Source organism: Ictalurus punctatus, chromosome 7 (genome assembly GCF_001660625.3).
Source record: "Ictalurus punctatus breed USDA103 chromosome 7, Coco_2.0, whole genome shotgun sequence".
In the NCBI taxonomy this organism is placed as follows: Eukaryota; Metazoa; Chordata; class Actinopteri; order Siluriformes; family Ictaluridae; genus Ictalurus; species Ictalurus punctatus.
In genome coordinates this window covers 26,173,867-26,199,584 of record NC_030422.2, presented here as the reverse complement: position 1 = coordinate 26,199,584, position 25,718 = coordinate 26,173,867, and the positions used below count along the sequence as shown (strand labels likewise).

Here is a 25,718-nt window from a genome sequence, read left to right as displayed (position 1 = left end):
GAATTAAACCATTGAAATTCATTATCAGAATGTAGTGGGGTGTGTGTCGTGACTAAAACGTCACCCTTATTAACTACGTGGCCAATGGGCTCGCTCCCTACCATAGTATATAAGTGGTCATTAAGGCCCCTCAGAATGCGTCATGGTCGAAAACCCGCCCCTTCCTTTCGTTGCTACGGACTACAGAGGTATGTGGATTTAGCTTTGTCGCTTAGCTCTTTGATGCTAGCGTTGTGCGTTTACCATGAGATTTGTTTGTTTAGTGTGACGTCGGGCGATCGAGACTGTGTGTGAGTGTGATGTGCTGCTTACTCTCAGTGTGGCGTGCCGTCAGGGCTTCCAACTGTGTAGCATGGTAGTTTAACGTAGCTCCGGTCGGAGCACCAGCTGTTGCCGTCACAACTATGATTTTCGGATGTTCCATCGTGAGTATCATGTCATCGGATCATGGTAGGTAAATCTTTTAGTTCTATTACTCGAGCTAAACTCTATTGCATGCATTCCTAATTGAGGTTGTAACACCTGTTCTTAGGGTCCTCGGTTTTGCATGCGTTAAGGCGGGCTGAGTGAGATGTGGTCATATCGGTATAGCGCCTCCCCCTCATTCGTGGAGCCACGTTGCTGCTTGGTTTTGCTGTTTGGCTCTGCTGCTCTGCTGCTTTGTTGCTGCTTGATTCTGCTTTGGGGCTGATTGACCGCTTGTTTGAATTTGCTGCTTCAGTTTGTTTTGCCTTTTTTCCTGTTTTATTTGTGCTTTTGATTTTGTTCTGTTCTTTTTGTGTTGGTTACTGTCATTAAGATCAGTTTTCTTTAATTCAACTGTGTTGTAACAGTCTCAGTTATGTTGATACTGCTATGTGGTACTAGTGGTTTTGGTCAGTCTTGGTAAACTTGCTACCTGTGATCAGTTTGAGCTCAAGGTTATCTGTTTTCATGACAGTATGTTTGTCTTTGTTTTATTCTTTTGTTTGTCTGCTTTGAACGTATTGTAATTGTCTTTTTGTTTTCTCCTTGTAGGAGCTGAGTGCTTCCTGAGGCTGGGGGAAATTATTGGCTGCACTTCAGGCTTTGTCTAAGGGTTATTACTGTTGTGTTCATTGCAGTGAATTTTGTGGGTATGATTCTGATTAATGGGGTGCTTTTCCCTTTTTGTATAGCTGGTGCGGTTGTACTAGCCTGCCCTACATACAGGAAGCCTCAGTCCTCCTATGATTATTGTTAACTTTCTCTTGTCTGTTTTATATAGCCAGTGCTTGATTGTGTTGGCTGCTCCGTTTTAAAATAATTCTTGGCCAGTCTTTTTAACTTTAAAATAAATTGTATTCTTGTATGGAAACCCTTGCCTGTTCTAAGTGGAATGTACATGCATGTCTTTTATTTGGGTTCTTTCCCCATTTTCTCGGGGTGGTGTAGTTGGTACAGCATGAACAAACGAGCCACATTGCTACAAGGAGATTAAAACACTACTTACCACTCTCTTCCTTGCTCATCACTGCTGTCTTCAAGCAAGTCAGTTGTCCGTGTTATCTGAATCATCTGAAATTGGAGTAGGGGTTGGAGGAGCTGACTCTTTTCTGTGCAAGGTCTTTTAATTTCTCATGTTGCAACAGCAGCTGTACTTTGGGATGCACTAGTGATCTGAAAACAACACATTTTAATGAACACTTCCCCAAAAAAATATTTAAAAAGCAGGCAGGCAAATTATGACTCTTGAGTTGTTTCTTATTAAGAATATGACTGAGTGGACCTCAGCTGCAGTTCAGTCTCTCACCAGCAGAAGGAGCTTTTACATTGAATCACACTACAGACATCAACTTATATATTGTTATTGATATTTGTTTAAATGCAATCAGGTGTCCAGTCAAACATGCTAATGACTACACTGACTACAAATGGACATTCACAAAATAATTTTAGCTGTCTAGCACAGAATATTGGAGTTGAAATAGCTAAGAGACACACTGTGGCTTAGTGGTTAGCATGTTTGCCTCACAGGGTCAGGGGTTCGATTCACACTGTGGCCCTGTGTGTAGAGTTTGCATTTCCTCCCCGTGCTGCAGGGGTTTCCTCTGGGTACTCCGGTTTCCTCCCCCAGTCCAAAGACATGCATGGTAGGCTGAGTTGTGAGTGAAAGAGTGAGTGTACCCTTAGATGGACTGGCACCATGTCCAGGGTGTGCCCTGCCTGTGCCCCATGCTCCATGGGATAGGTTCCAGGTTCCCTGTGACCCTGAAAAGGATAAGCGGTATATCCTGGGATGGGTGGATAAACAAAAGAGCTCAAAGTACAGACTCAACTTTAATTTGAGGTTATTAACATCCACATTGAATTAACTTCTATATGCAATCCCCCTAATTTTAAGTGGCCAAAAGTATTTGGACAAACTGTCATAAATTATCATACTTGGTTGCAAAACCTTTGCAGACTTGTCTATGACTGTCTGGAAACCATAGGCATAACCAGATGCTGGGTTTCTTCCTTTATGATGCTCTACCAGATCTTAATTACAGCTGTCTTCACTTCCTGCTTATTCTAGTGGTGTTTTGCCTTCATGACCTGAAATGAATGCTAAATTAGTTTCGGGTCAGGTGACTTGCCCATTTTAGAATATTCCACTTGTTTGCCTTTTTAAAAAATTGGGTTGCTATGAGAAGTATGCTTTAGGACATTGACCATCTGCAATGTGAAGTACCGTACAATGAGTTTTGAGGCATTTGGTTGAATCTGAGCAGATAATTTAACCCTAAAAGACTTTAACATGCCTATACACAGACTTCATCCTGGTGCTTTTGTCAGCAGTCACATCAATAAATACAAGGGATGCAGTTCCACTGGCAGCCATACACATCCACGCCATAAGATGTATGCTTTAGATCATGAGCAGTTCCTTTCCTTCTCCATGTTCTTCTCTTCCCAACATTCCCAAGTTGATCTTTGTCTCATGTCTCTATAAGCTGTTCCAGAAATGTGTGGGCATTTTAAAATGTTTTACCAAACTCTGATTTGATGTTCTTGCTTTTGAGGCTCAATAGTTTACATCCTGTGGTAAACCCCATATGTTCACCTTGCTAAAGTCCTGACTGTGACACAGATACTCTTACTTGCTGGACAGGGTTTTTCTTCACAAGAGAAAGAATTTTTCTGTCATCCACCACAGTTCTGTATATCTCTCTAATGGGTTTGTTTTGATTTTTCAGCCTAATGATGGCTCACCCCACTGGCAGTGACAGCCCTTTGGACTTCATATTAAGATTCCAAATGCACCTGTAATAAATTCTAGACCTCTTATCTGCTTATTTCTAAGTGAAATAATGAGGGATTACAGCTGGAGAGTTGCAGAAGTTAGTTGCGTCTTTGGAGTCAGAAAGTCTCCAAAACTACAATCCGAAGTCTCCTACATCACCACAGGTTGTTTGGAAGGGTTTCAAGAAAAAAGCCTCTACTCTCATCAAAAAACAAACTCAAGCGTCTTCAGTTTTCCAGACACGACTGGAACTTCAAATGGGATCGGGTTCTATGGTCAGATGAAACCAAAATAGAGCTTTTTACTAATAAACACCAGAGGTGGTTTTGGCGCACACAGAGAGGTAGACTTATAGAAAAGTACCTCATGCCCACGGTTAAATATGGTGGTGGCTGTGTAATGTTTTGGGGATGTTTTTCTGACAGAGAACCTGGACATTTAGTTATGATACATGGCATCATGGACTCTATCAAATATCAAGAAATATTGAATGAAAACCTGACTGCCTCTGCCAGAAAGCTTCAAATGGGCTGTGTTTGGATCTTACAGCAAGACAATGATCCAAAACATACATTAAAAAAATAATAAAAACCTGTGGGGTGAACTGAAGAGGAGAGTCCACCAGCGTTTGAAGGATCTGGAGAGATTCTGTATGGAGGAACAGTCTCAGATCCCTTGCCATGTATTCTCCAACCTCATCAGGCATTATAAGAGAAGACTCTTGTCTGTTATCTTGTCAAAGGAGGTAGGACAAAGTATCAACTTAAAGGGTGCCAATAATTGGTGCACACCTATATTTAATAAAGATTTTTTTTATAAACCTGTTTTGTCTGCAATTGTTTATCCATGATATCCAGAGAATTTGTGAATTTTTTTTTTTTTTTTTTTTTTTTTTAACAAAATATAAAGGTTTTTCACAGCCTTCTTTGCTCATATTTACCAATGGTGCCAATATTAGTGGAGGGCACTGTATATCATGTTTTTACTTGCAGTACCCTGTAGAGCCAGTAGGTTCAAACAGCACAGCCCAGCTCCAGATGTGCAGACTCTAATCTATGAACGATAATGTTTTTGCAAATGGCAGCAGTGATACAGTTTAAGACTTCCTTCTTCATTATGTAGTCTTATCTGAATACTGCACACAACTGCAAATTAGCTCACATCATTCATTTCAGATTTGATTTACATTTAAAAATTACCATTTATATCTAGCGATGAATGTTGTGATTAATTGACGTTACTACACAGAGTTTATTTGTTAGTCAGCAGATATGTGATTTTAAATGATTTTAATGATTACACATTTTAAATGATTAGCAGCCAAGACATAAAACATAATTGTGGTTTGGTTTCTGTTCTAGCTGAGCTGTGTGAGAGGTGAGGAAATGCTGTCATTTACATTCTCAGTAAAGCCAAAATTAAAACAGCCACACCTATATGTTCTCACTCTAGTTTCTGTGGTAAACACTAACAGCACTCAGTGAGCTCAAGGTCCTGGTTCGCTATGGTCATTAAAAATCCCAGGACACTTCTTGTAAGGAGTAGGGGTGTAACCCTGGTGTCCTGGTGAAATTACCTCATTGGCCCTTATCTATCATGACACCCTAATAATCTCCATCTCTGAATTGGCTACATCACTCTCCTCTCCTCTCCACCAATGGATGATGTGTAGTGGGTGTTCTGTCGCATCATACACACTGGTGGTGGTTGAGAAGACACCCCCCGCCCCACACACACACACACCGCCAGTTCAATATAAAGAGCTTTGAGTGCCTAGAAAAGTGCTATATTTACCTAATAATTAATAATAATAATATCATTTTTATTATATACAAATATAATGGATGAAAATACGTACAGATTTATTGGAAAAATCTAAGTCTTGGAATCCCTTTCACTGATCACATCTAGGTTGTACATTTAAGAACCCCATTTTGTGACTAGCAGAAGCCCTGCCTCCCAGCTTCAGAGGAGGTTCTGACATCATGTCCAGTGACCTTTTCTGATCTTTATGGACTGCATCAAACCCAAAACCTGAGGTAAATCTGACAGAATAGAAATGTTTCTTGATTTAGGAAAGACCTCATTCTTTTAAGAGTTAGCTTGCTTATTCAATCAAACAAGATAGAAAGCTTTCCAGAAAGGTCCACTGGATGTCTTGTTGAAATCAATTATGAACCTGTGTGAAGAAGCAGAGGAACTGTACAAGTTCAGGAGTTGAATAAAGTTATGTTCTGAAAATTGTTGTTATAATTTCTGGGTTCACCTGAAAAGAGCACATCAACTTTGACCAGAACGGAAGACTTTCTCTCTTTCTCTCTATGTGTAAGAACACAGGAAGTGTAGTGGCTTTAACACAGTCTACTGATCAGTCAATCCTTCATCAGTGTGACAGGATGGAGCTTCGTCCACTCCGTGTGATGATCTGTGAGTAAATGTTTTCTTTGTGTCTTCATTAGAGTGAGTGGTGGCTTAAAACAATATGTTCAGATGAAGTCTAATGTCCTGTGTGATGAGGTTAATATGTGATTAGAACATTTTCGTAAGAGTCTGATATGATTGTTGGATCAGTGTACATCCATATCAGTTGTGTGAGTTAGTTCATTTGAGTTGAGCCCATGTGAGAACTTTGTTATTTGGTTACTGAGGTTAAGGTAAGGGTTACATTTATAAATAGAATAGTATTAATTAGTTGCATTAATAATGATATCAGTGGGAGCGTACAGTACAGTCCCCTCTGAAACTATTGGAACAGCAAGGCCTATTCATTTGTTTCTGCTGTACACCAAAGACATTTGGGTTTGTGATCAAAAGATGGATATGAGACAAGAGCTTAGGATTTCAGCTTTTATTTCCTAGTATCTACCAATTGGGTGGTCTGAAAGAAATGTGGTATGTTCTATGTCGTTTAACACGTCTACATATAAATACCAGGAAACAGAAGCTGAAATTCTAACCTCTCTTCTCCTTTTCATCTTTTGATCTCAAACCCAAATGTCTTCAGTCTGCAGCAATAACAATAACTTGGCCTGCTGTTCCAATGGAGTCAGAGGGGACTAAATATTTTTTATTTTCAGCATAGTTTATCTGGATTGCTGTTAATTGGGTGTGTCCTCACTGCATCCTGTAGTGTAATGACATTAGATTAGATATACTATGTACTGGATGTTCTAACTTTAACACTAACCCTAACCATAGATGGATAACAGTGATGTACTGTATCTGCCATTGCGCATGTGTGTTACAACATGCAGTACCTAGTGGTTCTTATCCAATGCAATCTGATCTAATCAGACTGCAGTGACCTTTTGGTTCACTTTAGTGCATATGTGTGGAATCTAAAATCTACAGTGTCTGAGGTGACGTGGAGTTTTTTCTGAGCGTGAATCAGATTTTGGTTTGTGATATGTTCGTGGGCTTTTATCATGGATGAACATTTTCTGTTTCTTATAAGGTATGAAAGGAAGAGTACATGATCAGAGTGTTATGTTGTTACTTTTAAATAAATAAATAAATGATAGTGCTGATAAGTTGTGCGTGAGCGTCTGTGGTAAAAACTGCAGCTGCATCTGAAAAGGCATACTGTGCCAGCTCTACTGCATTAGATTCAGTAGCCTATCTGCTGCATTAGATTCAGTAGCATCCCTGCTAGATTAGATTCAGCACCCGCCACATTAGATTCAGTACCTACTGCTGGGTCATTGATACAGTACAGTACTGATCAGTAGTAAGTGATAAGCATGAATACAAACGGGAAATACTACTTGGTGCCGATTCTGACAGGTCTTCCGCGCCTATCTTGTTGCATTATGGCAGAGGTTCTCAACCTTTTGTAACTAAAGCCTCCCCCCCAAGAATCCCATATCTTGTGGCACCCCCCCCACACACACACCACACACACACACACATACACATATATATATATATATATATATATATATATATATATATATATATATATATATATATATATATATATATATATACATTATATATATATATATATATATAAAAAACTAGGCTGTAATAATGTGGACTATTTTACATGTAAAACATGTAGCATTCCATTCGTCTAGCATTCTAAAAACATTCACATTGGGAAGAAGGGCGTGTCTCGTTATCCATGACATTGTTAAATCTCTGGCTCTCAGACCCTCACTGAACAGAGCAGATTCAGAGGGAGGTGTGAGTGAGGTGGGAAAGCAAGACCTCGCGCTTGCAGGACAGTACTGGCCACGTTTGGAAAGTTGCTAAGGTTTGTCCAAAAAGTCGCTAAATTTGTCACTAGGTGCTTTTTTTTTTTTTGCAAAAAGAAAGTTGCTAAAGAGGTCTGAAAAGTCGCTAAGTTGGCAACACTGGTCTGCAGTGACAGCTAGATAAAAGGCAGCTAAACTCCACCTCTCCCCAGAAAAGAGAAAATACAGAGGGAGAGAACACTGAGTTTTTCATTTATGCACAATATATTTGAAAAGCAATAAAATACACAGAATACACAAATGATGCCCTGTCTGTGTTTTTTTTTTGTTTTTTTTGCACCTCCCTTCCGATCTCTTCCCGCCTCCCCAGTGGGGCCCCTGGTTGAAAGCTACTGCATTATGGGATAGCACAGTGTCCAGTGCTATTATTTTTGGCGTACTACCATAAGCTGAATATCCCTACTACCCTACTACACAGTAGGTGAAAAGCAGTACACCAGAGTAGTAGCATGTCAGAATTCTCAGTATTCATGAAACTGTAGGCGAGAAATACCTGGATGACCTTCTGATTCTGCAGTATGGATCCAGTGGACACTGTGGATACTGCACTATCCCATAATGTAACAGAACTGGAACGGAAGAGCTGTCTGCACCAACATGTCGGATGTAGTATGTCCAGGTTGTATTCATACTACACACACATACTGATCAGTACACACTGTACCAACGAGCTATAGGTACTGAATCTAATGCAGTCCGTACTGTCATGGTATGTGACATAGGTAAACCAGGCAGTCTTTAGGGCGACACCAGCTTGGAGGTGCCGATGACCGCCCCAACGCCCTCGCCACCACCCCACTGACCCACCCACAAGAAAGAGTACCTGACCTGGGCATTCGGGGATATAGTCCCAAAGATTTTTTCTTTAGCCCCAAATAATTCAGTAGTGAATAATTCACCTAGTGAGCAGTTTGCCAACATGTAACTGAGCATCAGTAAAATACTGAAGTGTTGTAATTTTATCTTCAGTAAATGGAGGTGAGACCAATCAGAAAGGGTTTACAGGAAAATATGTGGAAATACTTGTGTCTTATTTGCTGACAGCTCTGAATTCTGCCCAAAGCCATCTCACACAGTCAGTGTGAGGGGAAAAATGGATATACACTGATTTTTATTCATTTTTAACTAGTAAAGTCGCTGAAACTGAAACACTAACATCCTCTGACGTGTAAATGTCTATATGAGTTCCAGTTTACGTGAACATGATATGAGCAGAACACAAGGACAGATAATGTACTCTGCATGGCTCTGTAGCAGCTAAACCCATACGATGATAGTTTACTTAGCTTAGCTTGACACCAAACTAGCCCAGTCTCGTGTTAGAGAGCCAAATGGTTTTATATTTTATGGTCTGGTAGTCCTGAAAACAATGATAACACCTGAGGCAAGTTTTATGATAAATCCAGCTCTTTTATCTGTTCAAGTCATACATTGACAGGTAAATTACCACAGCCTTCAATAAAAAATAGGCTACTAGCTGAGTTGAGAACGTTGAGCTGGAGAACTGGAGAACTTTATCTCAAGTTTTACTACCTGTACCACTGAGTTGGGAATTGTGATTTATATCAAGTAGGTCCATCAGCAAGGTTTTTACAAACAAAGTTTAACACAAAGTTTACTCAGATTACTCAGTCACTTTGAGTAGTTTTCAATTCTCGTTCATGAAATTATGGGGACATCAAGAAAACATAATGTTAGCATTGAGAGAACATTAGGGGCACATTCTGCAAACCTATAAACATCTTTCTATTTCCATAAAGAAAACTTTAATGGCTAACAAAAAACAAACCTTAAAAATGCATGTTCTGGGAAGCAAAAATTGTTTACAGCTCATGGAAATCAAAAATCTCAAAATTAGAAAAATAATTTATAATGCAGAAATGTCGACCTGAGAATAGCTATAATCAGATAATTAACTCAAAACACCTGCAAAAGTTTCCTGAGCCTTTAATCTCCTAGTCTGGTTCAGTACACACATCCACAATTATGGGAAGATGACAGTAAATTGTATATTTCATTTGGAAATCAAGGTCCCAGAGTCTGGAGGAAGAGTGGAGAGGCCACTGTGTCCAGTGTAAAGTCCAGTGTGAAGTTTACACAGTCAGTGATGATTTGGGGTGCCATGTCATCTGCTGGTGTTGGTCCACTGTGTTTTCTCAAGTCGAGAGTCAATACGATGCCTACCAGGAGATTTTAGAGCACTTCATGCTTCCATTTGCTGACAAGCTTTATGGAGATGCTGATTTCCTCTTCCAGCAGGACTTGGCACCTGCCCACAGTGCCAGAACTACTAGTAACTGGTTTACTGACCATGGTGTTACTGTGCTTGATTGGCCAGCCAACTCACCTGACCTGAACCCCATAGAGAATCTATGAGAGATACCAGACCCAACAACACAGACGAGCTATCGGCCACTAACAAAGCAACCTGGGCTTCCAGAACACCTCAGCAGTGCCTCAGGCTGATTGCCTCCATGCCACACCGCATTGATGCAGTAATTTGTGCAAAACGATTAAAGCCCTGACCGAGTATTGAGTGCAAAAATTAACATGCTTTTCAGACGGTCGAATTTCTGTATTATAAATTCTTTATTCTAATATTCTGAGATACTGGATTTTTGATTTCCATGAGGTGTAAGCCATAATCATTGAGATTAAAAGGAAAAAGGCTTGAAATATTTCACTTTATGTGTAATGAATCTAGAAAATAAAGTATTATTTTCATATTTTCTAGATGAATTAAATTAATGAAAAAAAAAGAACTTTTCCATAATATTCAAATTTTTTAGATGCACCTGTATCTATAATGGCCCCTACACACCGACCCCATAATTGTTGGTGTGCAACTACAATCCATTAAATTACCAAAGGAGCCAGAATATGTATGTGTGTATATCTACTTTAGAGATCAGTCCTCAGTGTCTTCTAAAAACAGGCAGATTTTAATCACAGGTCTGTCCAGTAATCTTGTTTTAGTTTTGAGTTGTGCAGATCGTACTAGTCCTCTTTTGTCAGGATATGTTTGAGATATTTTGTCAAGTAGCCAAGAACCCCATGGAGCTGCTGGATCCATGATGATCACAATATCACCAACAGTGAAGCTTCTGTGTGGTTTTATCCACGTCTGATATTCCTGGAGCAGTGGAAGGAATTCTCTGATCCACCTTTTCCAAAAAAGATCAGACAAGTATTGGACTTGTCTCCATTTATGTCTGATGTACAGATGACTTTCTTTAAAAAGTCATGCTGGAAGAAATGGTTTTGTTCTCAGCTGTAAAATGTGATTGGGCATAAGAGCTTCCAAGGAAAATATATATATATATATATATGTATATGTATATGAGAGAGAAAATATCTATGACGTGTAATCAATATGTATAACTCACTTCTGGATATGTTAATGAAGTGTATTTAATATGTTTACATTTAGAAGTACTACTTAAAGCATAATCGAATAATTAGTATGGGTTAAAAAGCATAACCTATATGTAATCAATAGTTAGAAGCATAATCTAAATCCATAGAACAATGTTTGATCCATTAATATTCTAGAAGATTTCTGTGTCTTACTAAACAGCAGTAGCTTTCTGTGGCAAATCTAAAACTATAAAACACTTCCAAAAGGTGGTCTAAGTGTGTAAAGTAAGAACCTGTGTTTGTCTAAACTCAGCTTCACTTCTAAGTGTGTAAATTAGGTGCTTTGGGTTTGTTTAAAGCAGATTCACTCAATTGTAGTAAATTAAGAACTTGTGTTTGTCTAAACGCAGCTTCACTTTGTGGCAGTAAATTAGACACATTCCAGAACTGGGTTCCTGAATTGGGCCCCCTGAGCTTGCAAATCAGTAACATAAGAAGAGAGAAGAGTTCAAGGGAAGGGTACCAAGATGAGGATATGGGACGATTTACGTGACATGATGGAGAACCCAGGTCTGGTAAGACCTTTGAAGAACACACAACTGGCTGCGCATGCGCCACCAATGTGGGGTATCCTATGGATATGAATAATTAGTTAAGGCGATGGAGATTATTCTGTTATAAAAAGAAAAGTTGAATGCCACACCTAGGGATAATTTTACTGTTTTAGGGAGGTATATAAAGACATGTTTGTGTATGTACAATTTTGACTCTCTGCAGACAGTCACACATTGTTGGTTTTCAATAAAGTTTATTCACTTTTGACATCTACTAAACTCTCTGTCTCTGAAGTCAAAAACGACTCAGGCTAAAAAGGATGATTTTATCCACAACACTTCCAAGTTGTTTAAATAATCAGAAAGCTTTGTGATGGGGAGGTCATTAAGGATAGCTTTCACAAAGGATGGTGTGAAAATTCTCATCATCCAACGATTGTTGTTGGACAGTGGAGTACAGGACCTTCTTTACCAGATGAATGAGCCGCTCCCACACGCCACCGTGATGCGATGCAGCAGGGGGATTAAATGTCCATTTGAGTCCCTCAGATAGAAACATGTACGCAGGATTTAGTCATGATCCAGTGTGTTCAAAGCTGTCTGGAGCTCTCTTTCTGCTCCAATGAAATTTGGTCCATTATCAAACTTTAATGCATGAGTCGTCAGCCATTGTTTGTTCTCCCATCTTGCCCTGTAGACGTTGATAGACAACGCATTCTGAAATTATTTTTCTACATGCAGAGTTTGCATTTATAACTCATTACCTTTTTTGAAGTGTTGACATGGTTTCGTCCAGCATGACCTAGTTTTTATGAACATGTGGCCAGATGAGTTTGGATCCATGGTGCTCCTTTAACAAGATAACAGGACGTTTCATCTCTTCTGGCATCGCTACTCTACTAAGTCCACCACCAACCTTCAGCACACCATCCATCAACACTGGATGAAGGTTATGAATATCACTGCTCCTCTTTACTCCAGATCTTCCATTTTGCAAGGCAGCAATCTCTTTTTTTTCATCATAGGAAACGCAGCGCGCGTTAGAACATGTGAGCGCGCGTGGACGAGCAAGGTGCGCGAGCACCTGCTTTTCCCTTGGTGACATTTGGACACGTGCATTTGTTATGTTTTGTTATGTCTCCTCCCTGTTCTGTCATTGGCTATTGTTTCAGCTGTGTCTGAATTGCCCTCAGCCGTCAGCCATTACGAGGCTGATGAGGTTTGTGTATATACACAGCCCGGAACATTGGATTAGATAACTTACGATAGATAGTCATAGTTCATGTCAGGTTTCATGTTTGGATTCGTTTGTTTAGTTCACGCTGGTTTCTCTGCTCCCAGTTCATAGTCACAGTTTATGTTTCATGTTTTGTATCTCGACCTGTTTTCCGTGACCACGACATAGTTTCCTGTCTTGCCCCGTGTAGGACTGTTTGCCGATCGCCTGACCTCTTGCATGTTTTGGGTCACGTTTTGGATTTACCTGCCTGTGTTTCTCATTAAATAAAACTGTTCCTACTGCACTTGCATCCGTCCCTATTTCCCGAGACGTGACATTAAACATGAGACAGTAATGAGCAGCATAGTGACCTGAGTGAAAATAGCTTTTTCTAAACACCATTCATTATTGAAACAGGTCGATATATTGCATGTCTTATAGCTGAAGTGAAACTAAATATAGATTTTTTGCAGTATATGACATTGTTCTCATTTGTCTTCTTAAAGAAAAGAATCAAGTCAGCGTTACATCATATTCTCTGTTCCTCTTCCCTTTTTAGTGCTTATTTCACTTATCCGAGTCGGACAAGCTCAAGGTGATTTATACATATTTTATTGCCTATGTTGTGTACATGTCGGATTTTTTATTAAAGTGGAGAAGATTGTTTGTACATTGTCATGCAGAATTTAAGTTATTTACATTGACAGTGTGTGTTTGCTTTTTGACTTTTCCAGCAGTGTTTAAACCAGTTCTGTCTGTGGAGCCGAATTCACCTCAAATATTCAGAGGAGAGACGGTTACACTCACATGTAGGATTTCAGGAGGAAATGGACCGTACTACTGGAACAAAGATGATCATTATAGTCACAGTTCTGCTGAAAATTACTACACTATAAATGTAGATCAGAGTCACAAATACAGATGTTACGGGTCTGTTGATGGACGGACAACAACATGGAGTAATGAAGTGACTCTCTCAGTGATAGGTACATGTCTGATCTTACACTCCTGTAACATGCACTGATACACATAATCATTACAAAACACACTGATTAAATATCAGATGGTCAGAGAAGGGTGTGTTTGACTGATTTGATGTATTTGTTGTAACTGTACAGAGAGACCAAAAGCCGTTCTGACTATGCAGCCTGATGGACAGATATTCAGTGGACAGGAAGTCACTTTCACATGTGAAATACGAGGACATGCAGACACTGAGTGGATATACAACTGGTATAAAGATGGTGTCCAAATACTCTTCTACACTGAGAACAGTAAATATTCATTCACTGCTGTAGAATCTCTCAGCGCTAAATACACCTGCAGTGGACGGAGAAGAAATGACTCTCAGACCTCAGAGACCAGCAACGCTGTTACACTCACTGTGTCAGGTGTGTGTGTGTGTGTTAATCTCTTCCTCACACAAATATTTATTAACTTCAGCATCACATCACTACATGCAGTGTGGATTAAGTTCACAAGATTTATTTAAAATGTCACAGATCCGGAAAAACAACGTTTCGTTACTTATCCTGTGTCTAGTAATGATTAATGGTGTAGTTGTACATTCCCTGTGTTCAACATTCATAATAGTGAACACACTGATGAAGATGAATTCAATAAGAGTGTGTATTTATGCACCACTCATAAAGTACATTTTGAAAAAATGAAAAACCTTTTAAACTTCAGTGTGTTTGTTCAATTACGAACAATTTATTTTGTTCATAATTATAGTCATAGAGCTGCACAATATGCATACAAAGTGTGATATGCAGTAAACATGTTAGACTTTGAGATGATGTGAAATGCAGTCGATGAAGACTAAAGATGTGATTTTTATTTATTTGCTGACTCAATGTGCTGCAAAATGCTGAACATGAAAATGCCCCAGCTTTATCCAATAATAAATAATATTAATGGAAAATTATCGCTTCTTTTATTATTATTGCATTAAGTGTAAAATGAAATAATAAAATGCATTCTGCTGGTTCAAATATTTTCTATTGAAGGATGTTTTAAATAACAGTCAAACATAATGCAGTACATTTTGTCTTTACACTTGAATAAGAGAACAATGTACTTCACATTAAATCTACTTTTTACAGTAGAGTCTTTACAGTGTATCAGTAATAGTGTGTTTGTCTGTAGTAGTGATTAGTGTGTTAAACACTCTGAGAGCAGAACATGAACAGTTAACATCCTGAACTGTGTGTTTCATCTCCAACTGCAGAAAAACCTAAACCTGAACTCACACCAAGTCGTGAAGGAGCTGTACTGAAAGGAAACTACGTGACTCTGTCCTGTACACTGAAGCTGCAGTCTGCTGGATGGAAGTTTTACTGGATCAAACCCACACAGAGCACTGAGACTGAGACTGAAGCTGAAACAGACTACTACACTAAAACATACAGCGCAGTTAGAGTCTCTGATGGAGGTCAGTACAGGTGCAGAGCTGGAAGAGGAAACCCAGTCTACTACACACACTACAGTGATGCACTCTGGGTAAATGTTACTGGTGAGTAAAAACAGGTTGCAAAACATGGCATCATCACTAATCACTTAAATATATAGCAGTTGTAGTATTAGAACTGTACATTATTGAAGTGTGTTTGTATTTGGGTTAATAATAAAATAAAAATAAAATAATAAAATTAATAATAAGATTATGTTTCTATAGAGAGTCCTAAACCTGTGGTGACCATAAAGCCTGATAAACATGTGTTCAGCGGAGAGACTGTGACTCTCAGATGTGAAATACAGGGAGGAGGAGACACTGAGTGGACATATGACTGGGATAAGAAAGATTACACACTCTACCCCACAACACAGGAGTTCAGCTTCAGCTCAGTTATAAATGATAACAGTGGTGAATACACCTGCAGAGGGAGGAGAAGCAGTGACTCTCAGAGATCAGAGATCAGTGATGCTGTTACACTCACTGTATCAGGTGAGTGTGTGAGTTTGTTTTATCTCGTCATTAATTACATGTAACAAGATTACCACTCTGTATGATTTAATTTAATTTTATTTATTTCACATCTGTTGTCCATCAGATGCAGCAGAGGCAGTAGTGAGTGTGTCTCCACTGCGCTGGCTGACTGAAGGAGACTCAGTGACTCTAAGCTGTGAGGTTAAACACTCCTCTACAGGCTGGACATTCAGCTGGTACACAGAGGTTCCCTCCCGAGACAGTCAGGGTTCCCTCAGGTACAGTACAGCGCTCCTCTCAGACAGCAGCAGAGGATCTGGAGGCTCCTACACACTCAGTCCTGTTACTGTGAATCACAGAGGAGTTTATATGTGCAGCGCAGAGAGAGGAGAATCAGTCTTTCACACACAGTTCAGCAACCTACAGCCACTGTGGATCACTGGTGAGGAAATAAATCAACAATAGTGTTGAGTTGGAGTGTAGAAAATGTCCATTTATTAATATTAAGTGTTCTATATGTGCTAATGTGTTGTGTAATAACTGTTTATATTTAAACTCCTTAGTGAGGAATGTGTAAAGCAGCTGAATAAGCACCTGATAGTAGATTTTTATTCAGATATCATTGTCTAATCAGAGCAAGTATTAGTCCTGTGGTAATTTTAATGGTACACATGTTTACTAAACTGTACACTGAAATTAACATCATGATAAAATACATGTTAATTTTCAGAATAAGATCTGAATTATAATGTGTGTGTTTCAGGTGAATCTCCTCCAGTGTCTCTGATCATCAATCCCAGCAGAACTCAACACTTTACTGCTGACTCTCTCTCACTGAGCTGTGAGGACCAGAGTGACTCTACTGGATGGACAGTGAGAGGATACACACACCGTGAGACAGTGTCTGATTGTCCTTCAGTTTCAGGATCTACATGTAACATCAGCTTCCTCTCTACATCACACACTGGAGTTTACTGGTGTCAGTCTGAATCTGGAGGACGCAGTAATCCTGTCAACATCACAGTGCACAGTGAGTCTTCAATGTTCTCATCAGTAATAGATGTACAATATACAGGAATAAAGATAACACTTTTATAATCTACTGAATTGTTGAAAATAAATTATAATATTGTTATAAAGAAACTGAGTGCAGTTTCTAGTATGACACAGATTTGATGTTTTTATTCAGTCGATTCTAACAAGAGACCAACAGATAGCGCTGTGTTCAGGGCTGCAGAGATCTGAGACACAGGTTTATACACACATCTGCACACAAAGATCAGACTCAGAATAAAAAAGAGGAAAAAAGAATACAGAGAGATGAGACCTTTTGGATGTCAGTATCACCTTTATTACTAACATAAAGAACAAGGTAGACAGAATTGAGCAAGACACACACACACACACACACACACACACACACACAAAGTGAGAGAGAGAGAGGGAGAGAGAGAGAGAGAGAGAGAGAGAGAGAGAGAGAGAGAGAGAGAGAGAGAGAGAGAGAGAGAGAGAGAAGAGGCATAAATACATTAGATTTACATAAATAAAACTATTATCCCCATATAGAAATTAGACTGCAGAAGGTAAACCTAAAAAAGCTTTTCACAATGTTTTAACAATAAAAATATAAATAAGAATAACTCATGAAGACTAGTTTAGTTTCAGGATGTTAAGAATATTACAGTGAAAGCTGCTTTCACATCTGAATGTTACTGATAAAACTGGCATTTAAGCATATCTTCTCCTTCACACATGAAGACTCTGTGAGCGCTGCACTGTGTACACTCTCTCTGATATCTACCACTGATTTACTGTAGCTCTCGGTGTTAAAATCATTACTGTATTTTACACACTTTCTGATTTCAGTGTCTTCTTTCTCTTTCCTACAGATGGTGATGTGATCCTGGACAGTCCTGTTCATCCTGTGACTGAGGGACATCCTCTGACTTTACATTGTTTATCTCGCAACTCAAATATCTCAGCTTCTGGTGTTGATTTCTATAAAGATGGTTCCGTCCTGCAGAACAAGACTACAGGAGAGATGACCATCAGTACTGTGTCAAAGTCAGATGAAGGTTTCTACCACTGTAAACACCCAAAGAGAGGAGAGTCACCGAAAAGCTGGGTTTCAGTCAGAGGTGAGAAACCTTGAGAGAATTTCTTTTTATTTGATTTTCTTTTTATTAACAAAGTTTATATGCACAGTGTTTTCAGTCAGCTTTCAAAGTATTTGATTCCCTTTATAACAATAACATTTAATGTTATTAATGTCTGAATCTGGAGGACGCAGTCATCCTGTCAACATCACAGTGCACAGTGAGTCTTCAATGTTCTCATCAGTAATAGATGTACAATATACAGGAATAAAGATAAAACTTTTAAAATCTACTGGATTGTTGAAAATAAATTATAATATTGTTATAAAGAAACTGAGTGCAGTTTCTAGTGTGACACAGATTTGATGTTATTCAGTCGATTCTAACAAAAGACCAACAGATAGCACTGTGTTCAGGGCTGCAGAGATCTGAGACACAGAGGTTTATACACACATCTGCACACAAAGATCAGACTCAGAATAAAAAAGAGGAAAAAAGAATACAGAGAGATGAGACTTTTTGGATGTCAGTATCGCCCTTTATTATTAACATAAAGGCAAATATAACTGCCCTAATGTTCAGTTAAATGTATGTGGTTAAAGAAACATTAAGTTACAGACAACTTTTCAGACTCATATCTTCAATGTAACTTAAATGTATGATCTGTAATGTATGCTTTATATATGATTAATTATAATCTATTATTATGATGATTATATAATTATTTTATTATCCATGGTATTTTTCCCTGTAGTTCCATCAGATAGAAAAGCTCCACTGTCGGTACTGAAGCTCCTCAGCAGTGCAGTAGCGGCCTCTCCGTATGTGCTGGTGACCATCATTCTGGCAGTGAAATGTTACAGAGCTCGAAGTAAGAACTCAGTGTTCTTCATTAGCCATAAAATTAAACCCTGACATTTAATAAGAGGCTGATTTGAAGTGTTCATGATTGTGTATTTTACAGATGACCCTGACGAGGACAACAGACCGTACAGAGTGATAGAAGCTGAAGTGTCTGTCTGAGTCTCAGGTTTTTACATTATTTTTCATCATCTAGCTTTTATATAACAGCAGCTCCCCGTGCAACAGAGAACACTGCATTTATCAAATGGAGCTGTAACGTGATGAACGAACGACTCTGACCCGAAGACTCGAGAGCTGAATTAATCATTTCTGTTTCCAGGGAACAGACGTGAGAAATGCGACGTGACAAAAGAAAGAACGACTCAGATCGGGAGGTGAACTAACAGACTGTATAGCCTGAAGACCTAATGCTAAGCTATTAATTAATCATTTCTGTTTCTCATAATTTGGCCTTGGCTGCAATAGCCTATTTTTATATTTTATTCCAAATGTGATCAACGTTTGTGCAAGTACTAGATGTGTTGGTGAATTTAACATGTAACATTTTAATTATATTCTGCTGAAATGAAAGAAATGACTTGAAAAAAGATTTGTTCATTTTGCTGAAGGAGATTCAAAGATCCGAGTCAGTAAAATGGTCCGAACTTCCGATCACTACTGCTCACTGCAGAGCCAAATAGATGGAGCTGGACGTCTAGCTCCACCTCTCTTGATCTACTCTAGATCTCTATGGATGTAGTGAAGCACCGCTCATTTCTCCACCTACTGGCTGTTAACGTTATCAAGCCCTTCATTAGATCAAACTTACCTAATTGGGAAAAAATGTTGATTGTTAATACACGAAGGTTAGGTCAAAGTAACCATGAGACTTGCATGGAACTGGAGATGCTGGCATAGCTAATATTGTCTTATCTTTCTTTAACATTTTTCATGATTCCATGAATTTTCTGCACTGTTTCTGTGACAAACTACACGACTAGACTACTTTCTTTTTCCCCACTGTATTAAGGCTATGTAGGCTATTTGTGAATTTCCTAAGTCATATATGATTCATTAATGTAATAAAGTGTGCTCCTAATATGCTCTTTGCTTTTAAACATGGGAACTGAGTTACCCTTGCACGTGTGATAAAAATAAATAAATAAATAAATAAAATGATCACCTATCTGCTTGTCTTATCTCTTTTGTTGCTTTTAAATGTACACTTCAGGTCTCCCCCTCATGAAAGAAAAATGAATGCATGTACAACAAGAGTATCATTGTGAATATAATTTAGATGGAAATATGTGAATATAATGTTGGATGGACTCGGTCCACATGTGATTGTCTTCATCAAAAGGTAATAAGTGTCACGAATCGTGACGGAGCAGAGATATAGTTGTTGTGAACAATTGTTTATTTGAAAGAAAGACAGGCAGACAAATCTAAAACGCATGTTTGTGGATTACAAGAGGTCAGGCGATTGGCAAACAGGCAAACACGGGGCAAGGCAGGAATCTAGGTCGTGGTCACGGAAAACTGGGTCGATAAACAAAACGAGAAACGAACTATGACGAGGAACTGGAAGCGAATAATCCAGCGCGAACTAACTCTAAACATGGACTATTACACGAACTAAACTGACTCTAAGATATTACTCTTCCGCGTTGTGTGCTGGGAGCAGCGCGGTATATATGCGGACATGATCAGCGTCTAAACCGCTAGCAGCTGAGAGCAATACAGACCCACGTGAAATCCCAGCCAATGACAGAACAGGGAGGAGACACGACAGAAACATAAACAAAACACACGTGTCCAGATGTCACTACGGTCAACAACGGAAAAGCAGGTGCTCGCGCATTCGCACATAGAGCACACTGCTTCAAGGGGGAATCGTGACAATAAGCAACTTGTCTTGTAGTCTGAACCCAGCCATGTGTCACACTAAAGAACAAAACAAGAGGACACGTGTGCTCTGAGACTGGCAGAAAGGCAACCAACTCCATGAACATTTGGTAGTAGACTGGGAGTGTTGCTTAATTTACAATTTATTAGTCACATACTCCACTGCCCTCAAGTGTTGCTGAATTTATTTTATTTCTATTCAGCTTTATTAGCTAAATGTACATCTAACATAAAAATCAGTCTTCACTCTAGGGAAAAAAAAATAAAATTTTAGTATATTAGACTTCAAGAACACATTTTTTCCCCCACAAAACTTTAATGGGTTAAAAAATATATATACATATATTTTACAAAACCTAAAACCACGTAAAAACAATATTTTCACAGATCTACCCCACTAATTAGCTTGTTAGCGGTGAGGGTTGTGCAGGCAAGACACATGAATATTTCTTTTACCATATATTTCCTGCATGAAAAACTCCATGTCCTCTAATCTCTCGAAGGTGAAAAGGAAGGGAGCCTGGATTTTCTCTTCGTCCATTTCACTTTCATAAAAAATAGTGTTGATAAACAGGTCCTGCATTGTGATGGCCAACAAGGCATCATCCTCGTTCATCCTCATGATCCGTGGTAAGTGAACTTTCCCAGCAAAGTGGGGTCTGTTCTCCTCCACCCACTCACAGGCAAGCAGAGTCTGTTTCATCACCGCCGAGTCCTTTGTACAAAAAGATAAGACATTTCAATAATCATGTAATTAGTCAAGTGCTGCTCAAACACTTTTATGAAACAAGAAAGGTAATTACATAAACAAACAATAGTCAAACAATACATAAACATTCCCTGTATATACATGGATTCTCTGTGTTGGGGTGACCTCCATGAGGTCTGGCACAGATGGGGTGACCTCCATGAGGTTTAGCTCCAGTAGGATCATTTGTTTGGTGACTGACTGTTGGACTTGACTTTGAAGAAAAAGTGACAAAACAGTAAAAAAAATTCCAGTGTACATTATTTATTATTTATTACAAATGACCTGCATACTGGGAATGCACATAATGGACATCTTCATCCAAACTATAGTTATGAGTATCATACCTTGCCAGAGGAAATGCCTGTAGTAACTGATGGCACCACCACCTCCTGATTACAGGCATGTCAGACTGATAAACGATGACAATTGAAAATCTTAATCATAAAATTTTAGTTGTGTTTACGGTCTTTTTTGCTGAAAAAAATAACCATAAATTGATAAAAAACTCACAGCTGAAGTGGTGTCCCTGTTAATTAAGAGTGGAATAAGACCAGATACTGTACATACAGTATATAGTGTACTGTGAATGTAGTATATGATGACACTCCACTGCTGATAATAATGGTTTACATGCAAAGAAGTTAAAAGCTGTACCTCACAGTCTCTCAGTAAAGACATAGTCTATAATAAAACAATAAATACAATACATTTCTTTATTATACAACAATATATCTTCTGGAGCAGTCACATGTAAGCAGAATACAAAGTTGATCATAATGTATTACACCATGGTCAGTCTCAATACTAGATTCTGATTGGTTAGAAGGTGGTGTGCATTAAGACACCACACTATCTAGCACAGATGGGGTGACCACCATGAGATATAGCACAGATGGGGTGACCTCCATGAGATCTAGCACAGATAGGGTGACCTCCATAATGCTGCACAAAGTTACTGCACAGGCAGTTCCAGAGAGCTTGCATAGACAGATACTGACAATGTCTTCCCAAAATTAATGAGAGAGAGAGAGAGAGAGAGAGAGAGAGAGAGAGAGAGAGAGAGAGAGAGAGAGAGTGGCAGGATAAGTGAACTACCCTATTGACCTGCTCGGGGTATGGCTTTGGCAGATCAATAAGGTCGGAGCTACCCTATTATTTAAGGACCTTTATTTTGGCAGGCGCATATGTGTATTGGTGATTCAGATTTCCTCGCTCCCTGGCATTTCCGGTTCAGTTTCAGTTCTCGGTTCAGTTCAGGTACGCTGAGGCTTTGCTCAGGGTGTAATGAGGTGAACATTTCAAGGCTAATTTGTTTATTTATAGTTTTGGAGCGGCGCTGGTGGCGCGGGCGTTCAGTGATAGTAATATTAGCCGCGCGTGCGTAATCATACAACTTCGTGTGTGGTGTTTGTTCAACCCAATAGTAAGCGCACCTCTCCCTTATTCACATTGGGACTTGGTAGATTTAGTTTGACTCTCTGATATTTGTGTTGAGCTGAGAGTGGGGAGTTGAGCATCTAAACCTCCTCTAAGACAAATCCCTAGCTGAAGACGCTACATGTGACACTATTGATGGGGTGTATGTTGTGGCTTTGTCCTATTGTCTCCATACTATAGTGGCTATACTTTTCATTTTATTTAGTGTAAACAATAATTCTGGTTCTGTTCAGGAGCTGTTTAACTTCCTCTATTTCATGTGGTGGTGTCAGTGGGTCTGAGTGTTCTAGCCACCACATCACAGTGTCTGTAATATTTTAGTTTTTCTTTCTTTGCTTATTGTTTAGTGTATTGTGTAATTCTGGGTTAATTGGTGTTTTTCTTTCTCTTCAGGAGCCAGTGAGTCTTGGTGGACAGGGGAAGCTAGCTGCCTTCATTCGGTGGTGTGTGCTTCACAGCGTGCTCAGTGTGCCAGCACAACAACTTCCTTATGGTGTAGGTAGTGTTTAATGATTTGGTTTTAATTAAGGTGGGTTTGGATGACCTCCCAGGAAGTAGCTGGCCTGCCTGGTTCCCACCAAGCCTGGGCCTGGAGAATTGCTTAGTTTTAAAATTCTTATTGTGCTTCATGGGAGAGCGACGTTATATATTTATAAGTTTTAACGATGCTTAAGTGTGATAATAAAATGTAACTTTTATTGATACTCATGTCTCACTCTCATGTTCTTTGCCTTCAATCGGTAAAACTTATTTGGGAGTATTTCCCTGGTTCTCCCCCAGGGTGGTGTAGTCGGATTTACTATACTGTGAATAACAGTTCCTTCCGTGCAGGATTGATATATATTATAAATCCAAGAACATTACTGAACTAGAGGCCACTTCTCATGAGGAATGGGCTGAGATTCCTCAGGACCGCTGGCAGAAGCTCTGCATCTCGTTATCAGCAGGTCATAACAGCAAAAGCGTGCTCTACTAAGTACTAAAAATGCCATGAAGGGGTTGAATAATTTTTAGACTGGAGAAGTCATTATAAGTTGCATTTTCAGTTGAATTTGGGGAAACCACTTGAAGCATTCATTGTGTTGAACTGTTTCAATTGCTTTTGTTTGATGTGTTCATTGCAAACAGCTGAAAGTCTGTACATTTTGACAATAAACCTGATTTGCAATGGGGGTTGAGTAATTTTGATTGCAACTGTACGACTATACTTATCATGATACACAGTGCCTACACTTGCTAAAAGTTGCCAAAGGCAGTGTCCACATGTGTCGGGTTATTGAAGGCCACTGTTTTGGTAGGGGATGGGATGGATGTTAGCTAGCTCATTTAATGCCAATTGTATGAATCGGTTATAATAGACAGTGTTAACATTAGCTGAGACAAAACTTAAAATGTGTCACTGAACCACAAATTATCTATATTTAGCTTCTGATATATTGATGCTATGGAAACATTTTACACACGTCTCAAAGTTCAATTTATCTTTAGAGTTCAGTTTTACATACTGCCATTATGTTGAATTGTCTGTGACTGTCAGACTGAGTGAACATTTCCCACTCTGTTCATCACTGGGCTTTAAAGCAGTTGTTGTGTTTTGCTTTTCTCAGCAGTGTGAGTTAAACAGTGAGAAAGAGACAGGAGGTGCTAAACTGATTTTGCACTGCTGATCCATCATTTCACATTCTCAGGCTAAATGAAGAAAATATTTACATGATGGTGAAAATAAATTAATATTGACAAAATGTATATCTTGACTATAATTAGATAATTTTATAATTAGACTGGATTGCTTTTTTTCAAAAAAGTTCACAATATTAATACTTTTGACAACACTACTCTCACATCTAACTCCACATGAACCAGCAAACTAACCCCTGCATGTAGTGATGGCCAGTTCTTGAATGAACTGTTCTTTTGAGCTGATTCTCCAGAAGTAATCAGTTAAGCTGGTTCACAAAATCAAACTGAATCTAACTTTAATTCCGGGTTGATGATGCAAGAGGCACAGCTGTAGTAGCACGCTCCACAGCATGTCCGACTCAGACGAAACGTATGAGCCGGTTCAACTAACTGTCGAGGTTTGCCGAGGATTACCAAGGATTCAGATGAGTGATTTGCTGACACTATGCACATGACTTGAACGAGCCTGATGTGAAATGTAAGTTTCTTTAATAACAAACAAAACGTATTGGAAATATGCTTATGACTAGTTTTATTAAATACATTCTTATTAAAATGTGGAAAATCCTTTCTAACAAGAAATATAAATGAATTTTATTATATCTTATTGTGTATGCAGATTATATTTTAAGTTGTTAAGCTAAATCATGGAGTTCATAAGACTAGTTTATTCTTTCCTTATACTTTAGACACGTAGAACATATCTGCGTTTGTACATCAGTGTATGTTATGTGTGCTGTAGGTGCAAAACTTTAATGGAGGAAACTTGTCCAAGATGTGGCCTACTCAATACTGGTCAGTCGAATCCGACAAGAAGGATCAGCAAATTAAACTGTGATCACAAACACCATTAACTTAGGTTAATAAAAGGCAATAATCAGCAATATGCGTTCACACACACGACTTTATTTGAAGATTATTTGATACAACATGACACTGACACATGCACTACGCCATTGCTTGATGACGTTAAAGGAACTGATGAACCGGTACATTGAAACAAACCGTCGGAAAGAACCGGTTCGCGGAAATGAATCGGACTTTCCATCAGCCCCCGCGTGTAGGGTAGCGGCCCACTTATAAAGCTGAAGCCCCGCCCATTGGGCATGGACCATTATAAAGAATAAATATCAGGTAAGTATGAACACAACAACGTCACACATATAGATAAGTATACATCATAATAAACATATAAACATATAATATGATCATAATATGAACATACACACATATTAACCACCTTCCTCATGTTCATTTCAATAAAAGTCCCCCTTTTGCCCAGACACATAAACAGTGGTGCAGAAATAGGACCGGAGTTTATCTCCTCCCTCTTGCTGTAGTCTCGGCGGACTGGACCCGGAAGACGGACGCGGACAATCTACAGCACAAACAAAGACAGACTATACAAATATACAGATACGTAAATAAAAATGTTCTGTTTTAAACT

The 25,718-nt window shown here is 39.0% G+C and overlaps 1 protein-coding gene, 2 long non-coding RNA genes and 1 pseudogene across 3 annotated transcripts; all 4 read left to right on the top strand.

Moving 5' to 3' along the window:
* The first annotated feature begins 116 nt into the window (after positions 1-116).
* Positions 117-993, top strand: LOC128633016 (uncharacterized). The gene is made up of 3 exons (XR_008396701.1): positions 117-188; positions 264-450; positions 533-993. It is a non-coding gene; the product is annotated as an uncharacterized LOC128633016 (long non-coding RNA).
* A 5,547-nt stretch (positions 994-6,540) lies between these two features.
* LOC124628379 (uncharacterized) lies at positions 6,541-6,725 on the top strand (annotated as a pseudogene).
* A 4,659-nt stretch (positions 6,726-11,384) lies between these two features.
* LOC108267290 (Fc receptor-like protein 5) lies at positions 11,385-18,577 on the top strand. The gene is given in 6 exon segments (XM_053681832.1): positions 11,385-11,484; positions 13,190-13,225; positions 13,365-13,616; positions 13,749-14,021; positions 18,419-18,530; positions 18,532-18,577. Coding segments are annotated over 6 exon segments (819 nt in total).
* A 3,799-nt stretch (positions 18,578-22,376) lies between these two features.
* Positions 22,377-23,295, top strand: LOC108267295 (uncharacterized). Its single transcript, XR_001813056.2, has 2 exons — positions 22,377-22,577; positions 22,825-23,295. It is a non-coding gene; the product is annotated as an uncharacterized LOC108267295 (long non-coding RNA).
* The last annotated feature ends 2,423 nt before the right edge of the window (positions 23,296-25,718 follow it).